A 14,047-nucleotide genomic window follows, 5' to 3' on the forward strand; every position below is an offset into this window, starting at 1 on the left:
TGACAGGAAGGAGTTGTTTGGTTTGGGAGGGCGGTAGATGATAGCGATGACCAGGGAAGTGGGACCAGACAGTTTGAGGGTGACTTGTTCGAAGGACGGAGCAGGAGGTATGGAGATTGTGGATATTTTAAAGCATTTCTTGTAGATGACAGCAACGCCACTACCCCGCCCATCTGGGCAGGGTTTGTCGGTGTAGGTGTAGTCAGTGGGTGTGGTCTGGTTTAGGGAGAAGTAATCCAGGGGTTTGTGCCAGGTTTCGGTGAGGCAGAGGAAGTCCAGTTTATTATCAGTGATGAATTCATGTAGGATGGCACTTTTGTTGGTCAGTGAGCGGGTGTTGAGTAGAGCCAGTTTCGGGTGTTGTAGGGTTTGAGTAGCACAGGGGGTGGCAGGAGTGCAGAAGATGGGGGATAAGTTTTTGTAATTCACAGTCTTAAGGGCAGTAAGGGCGGGGTGGTCTGTGCTTTATGATGGACTGTATGGGGAATGTCTCAGGTGGGAGGGTTAATGATAGATATGGTCAGACAGGGGCGCTGGTGAGCGGGGCTGTGCTCTGAGCTGCTGTTGGAATGGCGTGAGGAAGTGTGTCAGTGGAGGGGGCGTGTGATGTGAATAGTCATGCATGTGGCGCGTGATGTACAGCATGCTGAATATTGGCTGCCAGCGTGCGGCTTCCCAGGGAGGTAGGGTGAACGCCACCGTGTTTGAAGAAAGAGGGACGGTTCCAGAAAAGATTAAAATTGTCGGCGAAGTTGAAGCCTCGAGCATAGCAGGCAGGCCTCAGCCAGGTATTCATTAGGAGCAGCCTGGAGAAGCGAGCGTCCCCGCGACCAAGTGTGGGAATGGGACCGGAGATAAAAACGGACTTTCCACATTAGCATAGGAAGTCCAGGAGGGAGGTGAAAGCACTTTTGGTCAGCTCAGAGGCGCCCCGAGCCAGGTCGCTGGTCCCTACATGCACCACAATGCGGGTAATGGAGGAAGGGAGTGACTGCAGCAGCCCAGGGAGTTTTCCCAGGATTACCGGGACTGTGGCTCCGGGGAAACAACAGGTGGTGGCATTGAAGAAGCGGATATTCCTTGTGATGGAGTCTCCGATGATCAGGGTGGTTGGAGGGAAGAGCGGGCGAGGAAGGGTTTTTGCCGGGTTGGATGGTGGCAAGCCAGCGTCCGGGTCGTCTGCTGGCCGCGGGATCGGTGACCGGGCACGGTTGGACAGGTGTTGCGCTGGATCGGCCGTTACAGCCCTAGGAGGAGGAGAGTCTGCCGGGAGCGTGGGACATGAAGACTGCCTCAATTATCCTGCTTCCTGCAGGACGTAGGACAATTATCTCTATATTTATAGAAATACCCCATTTTCTGATGCAGCTTTGTAACAAGTGTGGTGATATGACGCTTAAAAGTGAGTTTTTGATCCAGCCAAATACCAAGATATTTATATTCTGGAACCCTTTCAATATATTGACCATCCTGGGTCCTGATGCCCAGCGGCATGTCGATGTCAAATGCATTTCTAGGAAAAAAAAAAAGACATAAATTTGGTCTTGTTAGGATTCAGTAATAAAGAGAATCTTGCAGGCTGTCAAAGGCTAATTGAAGGGTTTCAATAGTGGACTGAGTAGTATCAGCAGAACAGTATAGAATTGTATCATCTGCATGATGAGCACTACTGCTGGTCAAAGCAGATGTAATATTGTTGATTAAGACTGAGAACAAGATAGGACCCAGGATAGACCCTTGAGAAACACCTTTTGACAATGGTAGGAACATAGAAAGATCATTACCCTAGATCACACACTGTTGTCTATGAGACAAGTAATCACTAAACCAGTTACAAGAGTTATGATGAAAACCAATGTCACATAATTTCTGTAGGAGCAGAGCATGGTCAACAGTGTCAAACGCTTTGGTAAGATCAATAAAAGTGCAGCACAGTACTTCCTCTTATCAATATCAGAAACAACATCATTTAAAACCATGGTAATAGCAGTGATAGTACTATGTTGGGCTCTAAAGATTGATTTGGACTCAACACAATTTTCTGAGAGGAACAATTTGAGCTGGTCATTTACAAGAGATTTCAGTATTTTAGCAAGGCAGGCCAGTTTGGAAATCAGCCGATAATTATTTAAATCATTTTATCACCACCTTTATGCAGTGGGATTACATAGGCAGATTTCCAGACTAAAGCAACAATTCCACTTGATATAGAAAGGTTAAAAAGTTAAGCTGTTCTGTAATAAAAGGGGCACAAAGCTTTAAAAAATAAGGATCTAGTTTGTCCTCCCCAGTTGCTAACCTACAATCGATGGACTGTAGTACCTTCCTAACAGTAGAGGGAGTAACAGCCTGAAGAGTGAACTGAGGAGAGGCAGAAGAAGTAGAAGAGGGAGTGGATGCATAAGCCGAGGACTTGGAACAAGAGGCTGCTCCTGGATATTTGACATCAAACATAATTCCAGCAGAAGCAAATTGGTTGTTGAAAGCCTGACAAATATCTGATGTCTTATTTAACAGACAGTCATTTAACGTGATATGAGATGGAATTGATAGAGGACTTTTTATCTTTTATATTTACTGCTTTCCAAAATTTTGAGGGATTGGAGGAAGAGCAGGCAATCAACTCCACATGATAGTCTGCTTTTGCTTTCCGTACAGAGGATGTGCATTTATTTATAAGTTGTCTGAAAGTTGGCCCATCAGCTGCTTGACCAGTACGTCTGGCTAGTGGCCATGCTTTGTCCCTTTCCTTGAATAGAAGAGACAGTTCTGCAGTTCCTGTCTGATGAAGGGCAGGGGCCTGGAACGTAACACATGAATAAATTGTTCAAGGAGAAGCTTCTGGTGTGCGGACTTTGTCTTTTATTCCATACTTACCTTTTGGTCCAGCACCCAGCATTAAATTTTTTGGGGATGTGCGTGCTACTTTTACCTGTTAACAGTTCTGCAGTAAACCAGGGGCTTGATCTTTCTTTAATCCTAAACTTTTTAAGAGGTGCGTGTTTATCTATGACAACAAGTAAAGTATTTGTGAAATATTTCAGTGCTGCTTCCACATCAGGAATGTCAGAGGTATACAGTAAATCAAATTGCTGTAGGTGAGGTCCCTAAGAAAGGCCTGTTTATTAAAAGATTTAAAATTCCTTTTAAAAATAATTTTCTAGCCTAGTTTTTTCCGTTTACAACTGTGTATACATACAACAGGACAATGATCACTAAAACCAAGTGTGAAGACCCCAGATGCAGAAGAAGAATTAAGTCAATCAGGGCAGATTATGATGGGTCCTTTAAATTTGGTCTAGCTGGTTCTTCAATCAGTTGTGACAGATTGAAATTTGCACATAACTCCTTTAAACTGGATGAATCACTTGACAACCAGTTCAGCTTTAGGTCACAGAGGATCAGTAGCTCATAATGCTCAAACTGAGCAAGCAAATCAGCCAAAGCACCAAAAGCACCAAGAACAGCCGATGATGGTCTGTAAACACCAGCAAGATTGAATGACTTATCATGAGATGAATTAATTTTCAAAATAATCAATTCAAAACAGTGGGGCACAGAAACAGCACTCAAAGCAAAGACAGGCAAGCTAGATCTGACAAATACAGCAACACCTCCTCCTCTGCCAACCTTGTCGATTCTATAAAGATTATAATTTTGGAGTGAAACCTCTGAGTCAGGAATACTTTTCTTAAGCCAGGATTCAGTCAAACCAAAATGTCAGGGTCAGACTGTTGTACAAGAATCTTTAGATGTTCTAATTGTCTGCAGAGACTTCTAATATTTAGGTGTAAGATTCCCAGGCCTTTCTGGCCTTAAACAAAGCAGGGTTTAACAGAGGAGGCTTAGGGGGTTCCAATATTGGGGCTGATAGAAAAGAAAAGACACTTGGGGTGATGACCATGGATGGTTAGTGATAACAGAAATCAGTGAGCCTTGACAATTAATAGGTTGTGAAGGGAGGACCAGTGAAAGTGGTACTGCCATAGGAAGCTGGCAGGGGGCGCTGTGGTCAGTAATAGCATCCAGAAGTGAGGGGGGGAGAGAAAGTGGGTGAGTGCATACAATTGGATGTTTTTACTGTCAGTCAAGCGGAGGTGGGTGCTCAAAAGGACTTCACAGTCAGATCAATATTAATTGATAAGAGCTGCGATCCTTCTCAGTTAGGATGTAGACCGTCCCTGCCAAACAACCGAGGTCTGCCCAGGAAGATGGTAAAGTTGTCCGCAAAGGGTACATTTCTGCTTAGACAGTAACCCTTCAGCCACAAGTGGAGTTGGCTGGTGGTGACGTCACCAAAGCGAAGTGGGGGAAGCGGGCCGGAAACAATTACCTGCTTCCCAGTGTCCAGCAGGCAGTGGATGAAGTCTTTCTTAAGAAGCTCCGACTTTTCTTATTTTAGATCATTTATGCCAGCCTCGATAACCACCGTGGAGGCAGATGTGTGCTGGGCTGTAACCTGCAGGGCGGCAGATGTAATATCCCTGACGGTGGCACCAGGGTGGCAAAAGGTCTGACTGTCACGTAACGCCACATGTCTGACCATGGAGGACTGCACAGTCAGCACAAAGGGAGGGCGCCGCACCTGGGCACGGACCCCTGACCTCCTGGGGGTGTGTCAGCAGGGCAATGGAGCCCGCTGTAGATGACCCACGCTTCGCTGGACCCCATCCACTCCAAGTGCAGACGATGAGGGGGTGCCAGGCCGGGAACCCCGGCCATTTGTCTGATGGAAACCACGGCTGTCTGGAGGAATGGGAGCCGGTGGAGAGTGGGAACCCGCACCCACAGGAGGGAATTCCTGCACACTCAGAATGTCAAACCTGCTGGCCAGCTGCAAGTCCAGAGATGGATCAGGGAGGGACAGGCGAGCACCGTTGGAACTCACCGGAGCCGTCACTTCATCCCTGCCAATGAGACGTCATGGCACTGTTCGGTCCAGACAGAGGGTGGAGGTCGCCAATGTTTTGGGCTTTGCACCTTGGAAGTACCAAGGGGTTGCAGGTTGTGTTGAAACTGTCACAGGGGCTGGGAAATCAGCAGTGACAGAGCCGGTCAATGGTAAAGTGGTGTCATTGTTGGTGGACATGTTTCGGTTACTGTATCCAGAGAACTTAGTGTTATGTGTTTTGCCTGGGAAGAGGCAACAGAAGAGAAGTCCATGAGTAATTTGTACTTCTCTTTGAGATCTGATCACAGATCTGCAATGTCTTCCTTCAGCTTTGAAAAGGTAGGAAGGCACGACTCACACACAGCCGACATGACAGAAAAGTTTGTAAGTCGGTTACTCAAGTGAGAGAAACATGACCGAGATGTTGTTTAAAAGCAGTGTTTCGTTGGTGTGGTTTGGTGTGCGGCTGCAAGGAACAGTCTTCCTCCAAAGTCTTTAAAAGTACAAGCCCGATGACTGAGATTTCTCATCCAGTTAAAGGACACAATTTAATAGAACAAGTTTCTTATACAAGGTTTATAAAAAAGAAGCCAAAAAGGTTGTAAAAACTGGACAAATACTTAGCTTGCGGGAGCTTGCACATGGGACAGACAGCATCTTTTCCTAAATATATCATGATGAAAATAATGTGGGTTGCACAGGGTAGTGGCCACAGTAAAATCAGACTATCAGTGTTTACATAGGTTACTTAGTGGCTTTGCAATCTTTGCAATAAGCTTCTGCCACCGGTGCCGAAATTTCGCAGAAAAAATCTGCTTTGTGGCAGGAAACGCGTCATGTATTGCAAAACTGGTCGGTCAGCCAATCAGGGACTGGAGATGGTCCTTATGAGGAGTTGGGCATGAGATAGTTGAGTCACGAGCACAATGGCAGACGGACAAAGTTTGGAGACAAGTGAAAAACGGCCTAGCAAAAGAAAAGGAGCTCCTCTGTGTGAGGAGGCAAAGAAGAGCAAAAAGGAGAGTGATAAAAGAAGAGGAAAAACAAGAGTAAACCTCAGTCAGGCGTTCAAGAGATGGAGGGAGCTCCGTGACCAAAGAGGCTTCAAAACCCATGTCCAGCTAGCTTTCTTTCTAATGGATCAGTAAGTAACACGGCTAAATGTTAGCTAGACCAGAGAGGACTGGACTGTACTGGCTGCTAGTTCATTCCTAGCTGGCCAGCATCGCAAATCGCCGCAACCAGGGAGCGGGTAGCGAGTGTTGGTCGGCTAACATCCTGGTTGCCATTCTACGGCAGCCCCCGGAGGAAAGTTACTGAAAGTTACTGAATATATTTACTCAAGTACTGAACTCAGGAGTACCATCCTGAGGTTTTTACTCCACTACATTAATCTGACATCTCATGTTTCGATTTCACATTAAAAACTTTTAAATTTATAAAATAAAAAACACGTCAGACATTAAACACAAACAAGGTTGTAGGTTCCTGTTCTCCAACGCCACCCTCACTCTGGACATGTCATCACTCTGCTGGATGTTTACACTAAGAGCTCATTTCCCTGACACTCAGTGACAGATTAATCTCCTGTGTTCTGGTCACATGATCTGTCTGCTGCACTTCGTCCTCTGTTTACATTCAAATCATTTATATCAAATATTAAAGCCTCCCAGACTCACTTGTCTTCTGAAAGGAGCTGACTGCACCAAACTATCGCTCCAGATGGCAAGCCGGCTGCGGAGCTCAGGGCCGCATCGTGTTTACTGTCGACTGCACAACTGTTTAACGAAGGCGGTGAAAGGAAGCGGGAAGAAAGCATTTCACTTTTCAGCGTTTCTGAGTCCAGTGTGAACCCGACAACATTCGACCCACAAGAGCGTTTCCTGAGTTGGCGCCTGTACAGGTGTGCAGTGGCAGAACAGGTCGTACATGATTCAAACACGTGAACGCAACATAATGAAACGACAGGCTAATCACATGACGTAACCTGACATAACCTGACCTCACGTGAGTACCACCGCGTTGTGATCCACTGGACCAGTTAACTGTTATATTGTGGTTAAAAGTAGCTCCACCCACCCAGCAGCTACAACAGTAACATGATACTAAAGCACTGATCATGTCACTGTAACTACTTTTCCTCCAGTCAAAGATCTGAGTGCCTGTTCACTTCTGATTTGTCAGTTTAAATCTAAATGATCTTTTCCCACTGTGGAGTCAGTGACCTCACCTCCTCCTCCTCCTCCTCCTCCTCACCTGCAGGTTGTTCAACTGCATGCTGCCTCTCAGTTTTGGCGTCTGGAGAGCTGGGCTCCTTTGGCGGCCAGCGGAGCTCGCCACTCTCCACCTCAGCTGCGTCCATCGGCTCCACCACGATGGAGGGAAGCCTCTTGGAAAGCTTTGGAAACCTCTCGTGGGTCTCTGTGAAGATCTGAGTAAAGCTGATGTAAGGTTTAACACACCTGAGAAATGACGCCGTAACCACGTGTGTGCGTTGGCTAAACGTAACCACGTGTGTGTGTTGTCTAAACGTGACCACGTGTGTGTGTTGTCTAAACGTAACCACGTGTGTGTTGTCTAAACGTGACCACGTGTGTGTGTTGTCTAAACGTAACCACGTGTGTGTGTCGGCTAAACGTAACCACGTGTGTGTGTTGGCTAAACGTAACCACGTGTGTGTGTTGTCTAAACGTGACCACGTGTGTGTGTTGTCTAAACGTAACCACGTGTGTGTTGTCTAAACGTGACCACGTGTGTGTGTTGTCTAAACGTAACCACGTGTGTGTGTCGGCTAAACGTAACCACGTGTGTGTGTCGGCTAAACGTAACCACGTGTGTGTGTTGTCTAAACGTGACCACGTGTGTGTGTTGTCTAAACGTAACCACGTGTGTGTTGGCTAAACGTAACCACGTGTGTGTGTCGGCTAAACATTGTTGAAGGAAAAAAACATCAGTTGGTGGTGTTGTACTGACGTAGTGCTTTTATTTTGGCTGATCTTTATATCATTGTATCACATGTCTCTGAACTCTGAAGGTCAAAGGTCAAACGTCCTGTTTCAGTCTGTTGTGTTGTTTCAGTCGACATCAGGGTGAGATGCTCAGGAGACACTCATCATCATCACCATCATCATCATCATCATAATCACCGTCATCACTGTTATCATCATCATCATCTTCATCATCATCACCATCATCACTACCATCTTCATCATCACCGTCGTCATCATCACCATCATCATCATCATTATCATCATCATCATCATCATCACCATCATCACCATCATCATCATCATCACCATCACCATCATCACCGTCATCATCATCACCATCATCATCATCACCATCACCATCATCACCGTCATCATCATCACCGTCATCATCATCATCATCATCTTCATCATGTTTATTAAATCAGTGGAAGTGTAGTAGGTAATAAAACCTCACAGCCCAGTTTACTGTTGCTCATCACTCCTGTGACTCACCACCGCCACCGTGAGCTTTACACACCAATAACACACACACAGACACACACACACACACACAGACACACAGACACACACACACACACACCTGGAAGGATACTGCGCCCTGATCTGCTCCGGCTCCGCCCCCGCTGAAGTCCTCCGTACTGGGCTCCAGAGAGTTCATCACCTCGGTCATCCTGCAAGAAACACAAACTGATCATCACCAATCAACAACATGTCTGTACAAACATTTCTAAGGACATTATTACTGTCTCTGTTCACACAGAGGGGGCGCCACGGAGCCATACTGCCATACGTGCACGCCACACAAGCAGCCTGCTGTGCACTTCCTGTTCCCCACCCACATGTCCCCAGACCATTAAATGTGTAAAATCACAGACATAGCCACAGTGACGTCACCCGTTGGTTTGTAGTCTCCGGGTTTAAAGCCTTGAGTTTGGCATGTCGGCCATCTTGGGGGGGGTTTTCTGGATCCAGAGGTGATCATATTTGAGCAAGAAAGTGGGGCTGTGGAGCAGTGAGGGGTGGAGCTGTGGAGCAGTGAGGGGTGGGGCTGTGGAGCAGTGAGGGGTGGAGCTGTGGAGCAGTGAGGGGTGGAGCTGTGAGGGGTGGGGCTGTGGAGCAGTGAGGGGTGGAGCTGTGGAGCAGTGAACTGTGAAGGAGGGAGCAGTGAGGGGTGGGGCTGTGGAGCAGTGAGGGGTGGAGCTGTGGAGCAGTGAACTGTGAAGGAGGGAGCAGTGAACTGTGAAGGAGGGAGCAGTGAGGGGTGGAGCTGTGGAGCAGTGAACTGTGAAGGAGAGAGCAGTGAACTGTGAAGGAGGGAGCAGTGAGGGGTGGGGCTGTGGAGCAGTGAACTGTGAAGGAGGGAGCAGTGAGGGGTGGGGCTGTGGAGCAGTGAACTGTGAAGGAGGGAGCAGTGAGGGGTGGGGCTGTGGAGCAGTGAGGGGTGGAGCTGTGGAGCAGTGAACTGTGAAGGAGGGAGCAGTGAACTGTGAAGGAGAGAGCAGTGAACTGTGAAGGAGGGAGCAGTGAACTGTGAAGGAGAGAGCAGTGAACTGTGAAGGAGGGAGCAGTGAGGGGTGGGGCTGTGGAGCAGTGAGGGGTGGAGCTGTGGAGCAGTGAACTGTGAAGGAGGGAGCAGTGAGGGGTGGGGCTGTGGAGCAGTGAACTGTGAAGGAGGGAGCAGTGAGGGGTGGGGCTGTGGAGCAGTGAGGGGTGGAGCTGTGGAGCAGTGAACTGTGAAGGAGGGAGCAGTGAGGGGTGGAGCTGTGGAGCAGTGAACTGTGAAGGAGGGAGCAGTGAGGGGTGGGGCTGTGGAGCAGTGAACTGTGAAGGAGGGAGCAGTGAACTGTGAAGGAGGGAGCAGTGAGGGGTGGGGCTGTGGAGCAGTGAGGGGTGGAGCTGTGGAGCAGTGAACTGTGAAGGAGGGAGCAGTGAGGGGTGGGGCTGTGGAGCAGTGAACTGTGAAGGAGGGAGCAGTGAACTGTGAAGGAGGGAGCAGTGAGGGGTGGGGCTGTGGAGCAGTGAACTGTGAAGGAGGGAGCAGTGAACTGTGAAGGAGGGAGCAGTGAGGGGTGGGGCTGTGGAGCAGTGAACTGTGAAGGAGGGAGCAGTGAACTGTGAAGGAGAGAGCAATGAACTGTGAAGGAGGGAGCAGTGAGGGGTGGGGCTGTGGAGCAGTGAGGGGTGGAGCTGTGGAGCAGTGAGGGGTGGAGCTGTGGAGCAGTGAACTGTGAAGGAGGGAGCAGTGAACTGTGAAGGAGGGAGCAGTGAGGGGTGGAGCTGTGGAGCAGTGAACTGTGAAGGAGGGAGCAGTGAGGGGTGGAGCTGTGGAGCAGTGAACTGTGAAGGAGGGAGCAGTGAACTGTGAAGGAGGGAGCAGTGAGGGGTGGAGCTGTGGAGCAGTGAGGGGTGGAGCTGTGGAGCAGTGAACTGTGAAGGAGGGAGCAGTGAGGGGTGGAGCTGTGGAGCAGTGAACTGTGAAGGAGGGAGCAGTGAGGGGTGGAGCTGTGGAGCAGTGAGGGGTGGAGCTGTGGAGGAACTGCAAGTTGTGAGTTCCTGTTTCAGTCCTGCAGGGCGACACCTGGTGGAGATCTGCACTCACCTGACTTTGTGTTTGTATCCACCTGAGACAAAACCAGGAGTGAGACACTGAGCTGGATCTGAGTGGATCTGAGTGGATCTGAGGCACATTCAGTCATTCGTCTCTGGAGCTTCATCAGCAGTTGTAACTGGAGTTAATGTGTCCCATCATGCCTCAGTGTGACATCATGGCGTCCATTAGGCTCCTGTATCTGTTTAAAGCAGCTCCAGTTTTCGGCTCACTTCACTTTAACATGTGACACGTTATCAGAAACACTTTCCATGCAATCAGGCCGCCAGTTGCTGTTTCCATGGAGATGGCCAGTTGGGATTGTGGGCCTCTGATTGTCTGAGTACTGCACTTTGGCAGAGCGCAGCAACAAGGCAGAGAGCTGATGTGTATTCATGTCAGAGCGGCTCCTGGTCGTTGTGTCGCTGTCATCAGGAGACAATCCGTCCTTTATTCCTCATCACAGCCTCGTTTTGTTCCTGCAGAGATGATCTGTGGCATACATCTCACCGAGGTATCAAGAGGAGGAGGAGGTCTGATTCAGTCTGCTCTGAAGAAGAGTTTACATGTTTTTATCTTTGCAGCTGAATTATTTTAATGATTTATCTGATGCTTTAAATCTGTGACACGTCTTCACTCAGCCTCAACATGCTGATATGTCATCTTACATTTTAATAAATCCATTAAAGGTGTCACAGAGTAAAATTCTTTATAAAAAAAAAAGAGACCTCGTGTATTAAATCAAACTTGAGTGCCGAGTTCTCGCCCCTTGACTTTTTACGTTTCTCAACTGAATCAATATTTTTCAGCTTTATGGAAACTGAAATTGATCTAGAATTAAAAACATTTAGATTTCTGACTGTGAACTTTAAACTCTGACGGTGTCCTGAGAAATTTTCATGTGAACAAACAGAAATTATTTTAATGTTAGTTTCTTCTCATCCAAATTAATTTTATGTTTTTATTTGCAGGATTTGAAATATTTTAAGTCACATTGACGTTAACGTGTCGGCCGAGATGTGTGATCATGTGACCAGCGAGCTGATGGAGTGAAGACGGAAGTCATCCTGAGCGGTCGGTAAGGAGTCAGGTCAGGGAGGTGGATGAGTCACAGACACAGGACTTTTCTCCCAAAAGACGCGTGTTCGTACCCGTATCAGTCATTTTAAGGTTCTTCCTCACCATGTTTCTATTCCTGAACTTAACCTCGAAGATGATGTAACTGTACGTTCAGGACGTAACATCATCTTGGGGCGCTAACTCGTAGGCTATCACATGAACAGTTGTGTGAGGACATGTTGACCAACAGCAGTGACCACAGACAGAACAGGGGACCCACCTGTAAAAACACTGTTCTATAGCGCCACCACAAGGTCCCTTTAAGCATCTGTTGGAGCTACATCTTGTTTCATTACTGTATTCACACCCTGCACTGAAGTAAATATGGAAACAGTCCTTCATTTAAATTCATATGTGAGAAAATATTGGCAAAATATACTTCAACTATCAGAAGTAAAAGTTCTCATTTATTCTGAGGTATGATTTTTAATCCTGTCACTAATAAATCTGCTTCTCTTTTAATAAACTGATACAGAGATGCTGTATGAAGATGATATAATGCTCCACACTCACCACCAGAGGCCACAGCTGTGGGTGATGGGGAGAATGTTACAGGCCCTGTTGGTGCTGACACACAGAACTTTAACTCGAGACGACGACGTCCAACCATAAAGTCAGTTATTTAATAAATGTAGTTTTATAAACTAGGTTCGGGAAGAAAGACCACGCCTCGAACACATCCCATTTTAATTTTACTTTTTTATTTATTTATTTATTTATTTTTATTTAAGCACATCTGATTCATTCTCTGTCTCTTTGACATATTTCTCACACAGACCGACCGTGTGCTTCACATGTAACCACAGACTTACCTCAATCTAAAAGTAAGACAAATGCTAGTTTTTATTGTATCATATAATCAACTCACCACGGATCCAGAACTGCAGAACAATCCTTCTGATCCACTCTCGGCCCATCTTACTAGCCAGTGTCAGCTCCCCTTTCCTCTCTAGACGTTACGTTCATTCGCAGTTTAACCATGCACTGTATCCATTAAACAATAATAATACTACCCACAACTACCTATTCGGAACCAGCTTAGCTTAGCTACTGGTAGTTGCAAATTGCTACATACATTCTCACATTAACCAACACTTGCAAAAGATTTCTGCTCTTGCGGCAAACGCTTGCCACCGACTTCCAACTTTCTTAGCCCTGCATCCATTCTCTTCAGGCTACTCATACCCCCAGTCAACCCCTCTGTAGCATCCCTGGTCCTTGCTTCGAATTTGCTCAAATGCATCTATGACCCTCCACTTCATCCCAGTTTTTCTATACGCAACTTCATACTTCTGCCTGTCTCTCGTTGTCACTCCTGAGATGTAAATCAATGCAGCCTCCTACTGACCGCCACATTAGCTCCCACGTTTGCAACAATCATAACCATTTCCTCCTCCCAGACCTTCATATATCCATCCCAGACAAGCATTAATGGACGACCTCCTGCCCCATGTTTATCCCCTTTTCTCATTCAACATGTCATAATTCCCCGTCTTATTAAAGCTTTACAGTACAAACAGTACAGTCCTTGCTAGTAAACCAGTTTACTAGTTGGCTTAGGTTCTGGGAGCAGGACCACGCCTCACTACTTATCCCTTGTTTTCCTCCTCACACAATTTGTTTCCGTTTTCTTTCATGTAATCAAAATTTTCATTGCTTTTAGCATATGTTTATGTTTTTGGGGTAGTTGATTTTCACACTTTACGCATTCCATGCTGACACCAAACTGCGTGCTGTGAACTCCTGAGACTAACCTTTCAAGCTGACTTGAACAGGGGTCAGTGTACTGTTCCCTGGTGTGGTGTTAACTCTTCACACTTATCCAAAAAGCCAGACTGAGGTTAAGCATGCACAGATCACCCAAGCTTGACTAAACTTGCAAGACGGAGCTAAAACCTTAGCACCAGTCCCAAAATTCTCCCGGAACAACATCCCCTTTTGTGACGATCACACTAAGCCACGAGTTATCCAACCGTACACAAACTCAGCCACCCCCACCCCTTCATCCACAACCCGTGAAATGTACCCAGTCTCTATAGGAGCCATTCTTTTGGGGGCACGATCGCATTCACTTAACCACATGCTTTTCACGAGACGCTCACTCTAGCTGAGCTCACAGAGAGACAACGCCCCCACTCAGTCTCACTCCCAGGATCCCTCCTGCGTTCCTGCTTTTGACCCAACACATTCATCATCGCACTCGCCTGCTACCCAGAAACTGAGCCTTCATCCCTCAACCCTCATCCCTTCATCCCTCATCCATTCGACCCTCGACCCTTCATCCCTCATCCTTTCATTTTCTAATCCCTCGATCCTCACCCCTCCTCACCTTCCTCTGAACCCAGAATTCATCATATGCAATAACTCATTCGAAATCTTCATCTTATTGTTGTGGTCTTTGTTAGTGAACCACATGATGTCATTCGACACATCGTCTGCATTCAGCCCTCTGATGTGTCG

At 47.1% G+C, this 14,047-nt stretch overlaps 2 protein-coding genes across 3 annotated transcripts in view; both read right to left on the minus strand.

Annotated features, from left to right (window-relative positions):
- The window catches only part of si:dkey-177p2.6 (uncharacterized protein LOC568712 homolog), a 208,984-nt gene that overhangs the window by 110,387 nt on the left and 84,550 nt on the right, over positions 1-14,047 (minus strand). The gene's annotated exons all lie outside the window — the stretch shown is intronic.
- The window catches only part of LOC125900658 (protein LBH-like), a 28,559-nt gene that overhangs the window by 4,246 nt on the left and 10,266 nt on the right, over positions 1-14,047 (minus strand). Inside the window, exons 2-3 of the mRNA XM_049595800.1 lie at positions 8,474-8,552; positions 7,148-7,322 (exon numbers count right to left, since the gene is read on the minus strand). Coding sequence (XP_049451757.1) covers positions 7,148-7,322; positions 8,474-8,551 — 253 coding nt within the window. The 5' untranslated portion in view covers position 8,552. The remainder of the gene's footprint in view (positions 1-7,147; positions 7,323-8,473; positions 8,553-14,047) is intronic.

The sequence above is a fragment of the Epinephelus fuscoguttatus genome, linkage group LG14 (assembly GCF_011397635.1).
Source record: "Epinephelus fuscoguttatus linkage group LG14, E.fuscoguttatus.final_Chr_v1".
Lineage (NCBI taxonomy): Eukaryota > Metazoa > Chordata > Actinopteri > Perciformes > Serranidae > Epinephelus > Epinephelus fuscoguttatus.